The sequence below is a fragment of the Acanthopagrus latus genome, chromosome 1, assembly GCF_904848185.1.
Source record: "Acanthopagrus latus isolate v.2019 chromosome 1, fAcaLat1.1, whole genome shotgun sequence".
Taxonomy (NCBI): domain Eukaryota; kingdom Metazoa; phylum Chordata; class Actinopteri; order Spariformes; family Sparidae; genus Acanthopagrus; species Acanthopagrus latus.
Genome location: NC_051039.1, coordinates 28587452 through 28595465, shown reverse-complemented (window position 1 = coordinate 28595465; position 8014 = coordinate 28587452). Strand labels below are relative to the sequence as shown.

At 42.8% G+C, this 8014-nt stretch overlaps 1 protein-coding gene across 9 annotated transcripts in view; it reads left to right on the top strand.

The window, feature by feature from the left end:
* LOC119022627 (zinc finger protein Aiolos-like) overlaps positions 1 to 8014 on the top strand; it is a 61269-nt gene that overhangs the window by 50989 nt on the left and 2266 nt on the right. For 5 of the 9 annotated variants that reach the window (XM_037103715.1, XM_037103753.1, XM_037103760.1 and 2 more), the window contains 6 exons: positions 2605 to 2670; positions 2993 to 3088; positions 4603 to 5016; positions 6290 to 6457; positions 6848 to 6964; positions 7768 to 7878. In XM_037103715.1, coding sequence (XP_036959610.1) covers positions 2605 to 2670; positions 2993 to 3088; positions 4603 to 5016; positions 6290 to 6457; positions 6848 to 6964; positions 7768 to 7878 — 972 coding nt within the window. Of the gene's footprint in view, positions 1 to 1688; positions 1738 to 2604; positions 2671 to 2992; positions 3089 to 4602; positions 5017 to 6289; positions 6458 to 6847; positions 6965 to 7767; positions 7879 to 8014 lie in introns of all 9 variants that reach the window. The other 4 variants (XM_037103725.1, XM_037103734.1, XM_037103743.1 and 1 more) reach the window with 2 other exon arrangements.

Below are 8014 nucleotides of genomic sequence, written 5' to 3'. Positions count from 1 at the left end.
AATCTTGATATATTAGCAGTCATTTTCATGAGATATCAGTGGCCTTGTTGAGACGAAGCCACTGTCTACACTGCAAGTTAAACATTTGAAAGAAAATCTACATCTGGTCAGTTTCAAGTAAATAGCTTTAATGAGATGACTGACTGTAATAACATGTAGTAAAGCAGTTGGTGAGCCGCTCACTGGTCCTGGAGCTCACGAGAGGGCAGGCAGATTCATTATGTGTCATTTATGAGGTGTTTGAATGTGTGAGTGTTTTTCTTGGTGGGGGGGTAGATGGTTACTCAGTTACTCGGCTTGCAGTGGTTAGTAATGCTGTTTTATAGGTGTTTGTCAAAGAGTTGTATGCAAGTGTGTGGGTTTGTGGTTTTAAATAATTCACCAACAAACAGAATGACTTGAGATGGCATAAATGTTATATAATATTTTTTAATTATTTTGACACAAAGTTTTTGGCCTGTTTTCGATCAGAACCGCTATATAGCCAAGTGCAATATCCTCAAAAGCTGCATTTAATTTTGTGAAGGTAAAATGTGTGACTAAACAGCATTACAGTGACGTCCTGTAGGGCTACAACCATGTCCCAGCTTACCAATCTTGTTCTCCAGATGTGGGAAAACACGTTTGTATGGTACAGACCAGACCAAATGTCATATCATCAGGATTTGAATAGTTTTTTTCAGTTCTGATGCTGAAAAAGAGCAGTGTGTAGACCTTCTTTTTCATGACTGAAACATTTGAATTATGGTGCAAAAATCATTACCGCCAATCATATTGCATTGGGAATATCTATTAACTGATTTCCCAATCTGGGATCAATAAAGTAATTCTATTCTATTCTGTCTGTCAAAACAGTCGTGCAGCTGTGCAGACCTGCCAGAGATATCTCAGGAAATGACTTGAGGGACAGATTGGGAATGACATGCAACAAAAGTCCCTGGCAAGAATTAAACTTTTGTCAACCCCCAGGGTACCATGGCGCCTAATCCCCTAATATTAAATAGCCAGAATAGCTGTAGTGTGTGTTTTACTGTTTAAAGGTTTGTAGTGAGTTCTGAGTTGATTCAGTTGTTACCTTTTAAAATGGATGCCTGAAGTTTAGAATTTTTGTGTAGTGGTAATAAAAACATTTGTATTAAGTCTCATCACTGGCAAATGTTCTTGTCCAAAGCAACTCACAAGTACATTCAAACTCAACAGTAACAAGAGCTAGGTATCATTGAAAACTGGTTGTGCAATCCACCCAAATCAATAACTTACTGTGTTCAAAGGGCTACAGTACATATCAAGTTGTTTTGGGGGGTTTTGTTCAGTTATTAATTGGAGAAAGAATAGTTGGGATGGAAAGTAGCTTCCTATTGTAGCCACAAGATGGAGTAATAGCTCCTTAAATGGAAATCAGGAACCATGTGGGGGCTTGAAGTGGTGTCAATCCCCTGATCAGTTCTTTGTTTCACTCTTGATCATATTGTGTTAAAGATTCTTCACTTTAAGGTTCGGTAAATTAATGGTTCTATTGTAGTCATGAAAATACTAAAGAGAAATCCAACGCATTGGTGTTGCTGCTGTGCTGTGCTGTATGAGCATGCTTTGGTCTTTGTTGCTCCACCTTCAAAATGAGTTCCTGTTCCTTTAAGGGAGCTCTCCAAAAATTCACCGTAGTGACGTTGCGTATATTCCATATTCAGAGAAAGTGTGGAATCTCCCACTCTCCTCCGGGTGCTGAGCAAGAAGCAGGTAAGAGCATTTCATCATTGCTCAAACTTATGGTTATCTTCTCACAAAAAATAAAACCCAGTAATTACCCTGGAATTAATTGTAACGTGTAGACGTGCGCTTCTCAATATCATTTTGACCGTGTGAGAGACTTTGTTGATGCCGTGTTCTCCACACTGAATGTGATGTAAGAGGAGTTACATCTAAATGATAAAAAGCATGTCTGAGTAACTGTTCAGTTTACATTTTTGTTATCATTCTCTTTCCAATATACTGTTTAAGATTGAGATTTTTTTTATTAGTTCAGTGAAAACAGGTCCAAGGTATCAAAAGCAGCTTTTAAAAAGTGCATGACTGGATATTTTATCTCCTAATTCATTTTCAAACTGTGGAAACAAGTGTTGGAGTCTCTCTGGCTGTTGGCGTGGAAAGCGCTTTTACACTCGCTCCTATGTACAGACCCAGCAGGAAGTGCATGTGCAGTGAACATCATCTCTTTCTCATAAGGCTAAATGTAGTGACAGGGTCGAGCAACCAACCGTGGGCTTTTACCCTCATTTTTTTTTTTTATAAACTTCTTTTTAGCTGTCCGACCAACAGGAACAGTCAGATGCAAGCATTGATTCTATTTCTTCACATGGTTGTAGAAATAGTACAGGAGGCTTTTAATAGTGTCAAGAACATTAAGAAAGTTGAATTAGTGTCAGTGTCTAAAACAAAATGTCACATCATAAATGTATACAGCAATGTCCACGGTTAAAAAAAGGTTTGCCTCTGTATTGTACCTTGTTGTTAAAGCTCCATGAGAAGGAATCTTGTTTGACCTGGTTAGACTGTTGGATTCCAAACCGTCTCTCATTAACCAAATATTGTGATTCCTCTCCACAGAATATTTTTCCACCATGAGCACAGACAAACAACCTGAATTTACCACCCCAGAGGGAGACGGGATGGGTGAGTATCCGATCCCTTGTGTTCAGTGATCGGGCTGCACACATTTCTCCACAGCTGCCACCACCCTGCCTCCCGCACATGACTATAGAGTAATGAAAGCTGAAGGTGTACTTGTGGAGAGGTTTGTTCAAGCGGCAGTCATCAGCAGACTTGTCTATGTCCCTGCAGCAGCAAGATGAAGAAATATTCATATAAGGATTTTAAGAGGACAAAAGAGATTGCATTCCGAAAGAGACCTGTACTTTACTGTTTTGAAGCTCTCTGCACGAAACAAAAAGTAACACAAAGTTTTTACACATGTACAAACGTGTCACTTTTTCAGAAGTTTGCAGTGATGTTGCAGATGTGAAGCCACAGGAGGAGGAAGAAGAGAGGGAGGACAATTCATTCAGTGAGAATGGAATGCAGTGTGCTGAAGGTGCGACAGACCCACGCACACACATAAACTTGCCATACACTGATGCCTTTCCGCTACGCGTTGCATTTTAGCCATCGAGCTGGGGAGGGAATTCTTAAAAACTGAAGAGGGTTCAGGTGTGTTTTTATAGTTAAAAGTGCCTTTGTCGCGTCTCTGTCACACGTGTTCATCATGATGTGTCCATCAGTCCAAAGAAATTAGCATATAATACTCAATAGTGTTAGAGCAACATGACTACCAGATAACCCCAGTCTATTGTTGTTCCTCACTGGAACTGCAACAGTTCCTTAATTGTTCGTCAGTGTCATGTATTGTATAATAAAAGTTGCATCATAAGTATATAATTCTATAATATTATCATTGTCAGACATTTGCACATTTTCAAACTGTGACCACCTTGTTTCAAACATCATATTCAGGGTGTGAAAATGTTTTTGCTGAGCCTTGTGCCCTTCAGCTCTCATTCGTCATGAGAAAAAAAAAAAAAGGAACACAGTGTTACAGAGAGCCCTCCTATTTATTTCTTATTGCCACCCATCTGGCCCGCTGGGTGCACTTCCTAAAGCCCTGCTTCGCATCTGATGCACAGCCTGCGGTTCACTGCTCTGAGGCCCTGGACTCTATATCGGGCCTCTCAGAGCTCTGTGTGTGCAAAGTTTCCATAGCACCTCTCAGCGCTTTCCACAATACAAGACGCTGCTCTTCAGCTCATCATCAGTCACCACCAGACCACAGTGTGGTTTCTGGATGGAGCTGAGGGGGTAGGTTGACACTGAGCAAATGGCTAGGTGAGAGGTCCTGCAAACCAGTCCTTGGGACTCTGCGTCATCAGATGGTGCTGAGAAACTGACATGCATTTGATCCTGTGCAATGTGAAAGTTTGTCCTGCAGTTGATAAGGACCTGTGGAAAATGTTCAAGAGGAACACAACCGGAGAAACTTGCATATTGTAGAAGTAAACCAGAATGAGTGCTCTGCTGGCTGAGTGACGAAAATTGGGAGGACCTCTGCTGCAGATTAACCTTTCTGACGCAAGTAATAAAAAATCAATCAGAAAGCTCTTTTCAAAAGCAGATGAGGAATTGGTTTTGTCTGTGTGAGGCGAGTGCTGCATCTCTGTCCTGCCCTGGTTCTAGTTTCTGTGTATTCAGAGGAAATGCCTTCTCCTTATCTCTAGCACACATCTCCTGAATCTCTTTGTGACACTATAGATTGGCCCAAATTAAGCTACCCACACTCTGGAGATGTGCTAGTGCTAATATCGAACTATAGCCAAAAATACAAATGTAGAAGTGAAGTGGTGAGTGTGTTTCACATTCTGGTAGGAGTGGAGTCTCGTCAAGCTCATTTAGCACCTTATTTGGAAGTGAGAACAAACATCAGCCATACTGTACATCATTCCATCTGTCTTGTCTTGCAAAACAGTATTATTTATGACATGTTCCTGTCACCTCACGTGTGTTTATATTAAATGTCACTCCAAATTGCATCCCTGTTGCTTCCTTCTTTCTTAGGTGCGATTAAGACAGAGGCAGAGGAGACGGAAGACAACGGACAGTTCACCAAGGCTGAAAAGGAAGGAGAGATTGTACCTAAAGAGGAGGCGGAGGCCAGTGAGGACGGGATGGAGGAAGCATTTGATGACCAGAGAACAGAGGAGGACGATGATGAGGAGAGGGACGGGGAGGGGGATGAAGAGGAGGATTCCCTGAACGAGCCACAGGACCTGTCAGTGGTGGACTACACGCGATACGACAGCACGGCCCTGCCAGACGCCCACGCAGGGGCGACCGCCTGTGCAGATGGGACTTATGTGTCTGGAGCCTTGGCGCCCCGCATCCAGACATCAGGCAAGCTCAATTGTGACATTTGTGGCCTGTCCTGCGTCAGCATCAACGTACTGCTGGTGCACAAGCGCAGCCACACGGGTAAGCACAGGAACACAACCCAAACACCTGACCTCAAACACAAGAGTTGTGCAATCATCCCTCTGTTGATAGCATGGGGAGATAGCGCCTTGCATTGACTAGGTCGATCGAGTAACTCTGATTACATGCACACTCGTCTGCATCATACATGACGCACATGTCCTAACCAGTGCGACAGCAACAGCAAGAGGTTGTGAAATGTCCTCTATTGTTTTTTTAAATATGAAACTCATGCAATAATTCTGTGATTTGATCACAGTGACAGATAGATAAACGCATCATCGTACATCCACAGTCTTCACTTTGCCCTGAATTATGCAATTCCTGTAATGACCCACCCATGTTCATGGTCATTAAAGTCATGATATATTCAAGTGACGTACTGAGAGCAGAGTAACTGTATGGAAAATAGTGTTTGTCTCATTCACACGAGGCGCACATTTACACTTGTCTTCCCACATGTGGTAATACGTTGTTGTTAATATTGATATATTTTTTTACAAAACCTATTAAAGAATTAAAGTTTGGAGTTCTGTATTTAAATGTATTGAGGAACCACAGACACATGACGACCTGAGAGCTCTCTGTCTCTCTCACTCCCTCCATCACTCCTCAGTGTGCCTAAGAAAGCACGGTTGAAGAAACAAAGATACGCTTATTATAACTGTGATGTACTAACTTTGCAATATTATTGCACTGCAGACTTATTTCAAAGGCTCCCCTGGGGCAATCACATTAAAGTCAAACTGAAGATGATGAGTAGTTGAAATCGTAGAGTAATGCCACCCTCAGATGAAACTCTTGACTAGACTGCATTGTAAACGTGGGAAGTCAAGTGTACAGTAAGTAGCAGTTGGCAGTTGTGGGGTTTGAGTCGTGAGAAAATTGCTTCTAGCACTCTGATAATTAAAGCGCATGTTACCTTGTTCCCTTTTCAAAAATGGTGAATGATTCTGTGCTTTTTGCAATTCATTGTAATACTTGGAGCAAGTTAACAGTTTACAACTTGAGTACATCGTGAAGAAACAGGTCATTTGTTGTAATATCAACATCAGAGTTATCACAAAATTCCCTCTGAAGAAAGTGTTACTGCTGAACATATCGATGTGTTGTCGAGCAGTAATCTACAGTCAGACAAGTCAACCCGACACAACACATAACGATGATCAAACGTTTATGTGAAGCCAAAGATGCTGTGTTAACAACACAAATGTCATGTTAAAATGTGAGCAGTGCAGGATTGTTTTTCACGCTGTGTTTTCTCCTCCCCCAGGTGAGAGGCCATTCCACTGCAGTCAGTGTGGGGCCTCCTTCACCCAGAAGGGAAATCTGCTTCGCCACATCAAACTTCATTCCGGGGAGAAGCCTTTCAAATGTCCCATGTGCAGCTACGCCTGCCGACGGCGTGACGCCTTGAGCGGGCACCTGCGCACCCATTCTGGTACCAGCCAGCCACACACTCACATGTGAAGCTGATACTGTATGCACCTGTGTACAGTATCATGTTGGTTGGTTTCTTACTCCTTCATGTTGGTTTCTCACTCCTTTTAAATCTGAACACATGCTGAGCCTGCATGGCTCTTACAGTAACACTCTGCCATGCACCCTCACACGGTTACACGATTCGCATATGACATCTTACTCACTTACTCCTGGAAACATACTCCCTCACTTTCAGTTCACGTGTTTTACCTGCAGACACGCTGCACGGTCTCTAATATGCACATCATCAGTTTTGTTTGAAACCACGTAAGGAAATCATCTTCGTCGTGCCATTTAGATGTTGTTGATGTTTCAAGTTTTGGTGATTAACTGAAACTCCTGCTCACAGTAGAGAAGCCCTTCAAGTGCAACCACTGCAGTCGCAGTTACAAGCAACGCAGCTCCCTTGAAGAACACAGAGAGAGGTGCCATGTGTACATTCAGAGCAAAGGTCCCGCCGAGAGAGGTGAGCAGACAGCACACACTCAGCTCTTCTCAGTGCAACTTTCTGACACCCGCTTCATAAACAACGTGTTGGGAACTCCAGGACACGCTCCACACATGCACATAAAACTGTTAATGTAGTCAGACAACCACACAGGCAACGTAAACACACTTGTACATATGCAGCAGGTGCATGATTCGAGCTTTTATTTATAGCTGATCCTGTTTTTATAGCCTCATTAAACGAATAGGCGTATGGCTGTTAGCCCATCAGTACAGTTAAATAGGTTAGAGCTGCTGTGGTGTGGAGGCTCAGCAATATGAAGACTGCTGCTCATGTCAGTAGCGGCAAAGGGGAAGCCAAATATGTAGGGCAAACACACCAACATACACCCTTTACATGTATAACCTCCCCCAAAAACGCCTTTCCATACTGACGGGACAGTTGCACGGTTGCATCACACAGACAATGCTTTGCATCTGTGGTCACCAAATGTCGTAAGTTTATGCCTGATAGTGCCGTAGTGGTGAGGAAGTACATCCTCATCGTGTGGTCTCCACTCCTGCACTGGTGAACTTAAAAAAAAACACCAGGAAGTGAGGTCTGATCTCAAATTAATATCTCGTTCCTCCCAGTTTGACTCGAGCAGCTGATGTGTTTTGCAATTTTTTTTTTTTTTTACCTCACTTTGTAACCTCAATAGCTTTGACGCTTTGTGGTGGACAGCTGCAGTTCAGTGCATCCCCTGTACTCACGATACTGACAGAGAAGAGGTCTTCGATTCTGTGCTGCACTTACTCTCTCACTCTCTCGCTGTCACGCAGAGGACGGTCAGACTTCCAGGACTCAGATGGGCACTGAGCGTGCTCTACTGCTCGACCGGCTTGCCAGCAACGTAGCCAAACGGAAGAGCTCAATGCCACAGAAGTTCACTGGTAAGAACAGCTGAACTCACAGCAAAGAAATGTAGAGGCTTATTGGAGGTGCTGATTTTAAAGCAGCTACTGCATTACTACATATTTAAAGACAACGTTTGGATTATCTGTATTTATTGTAGTTTGATTGACATGT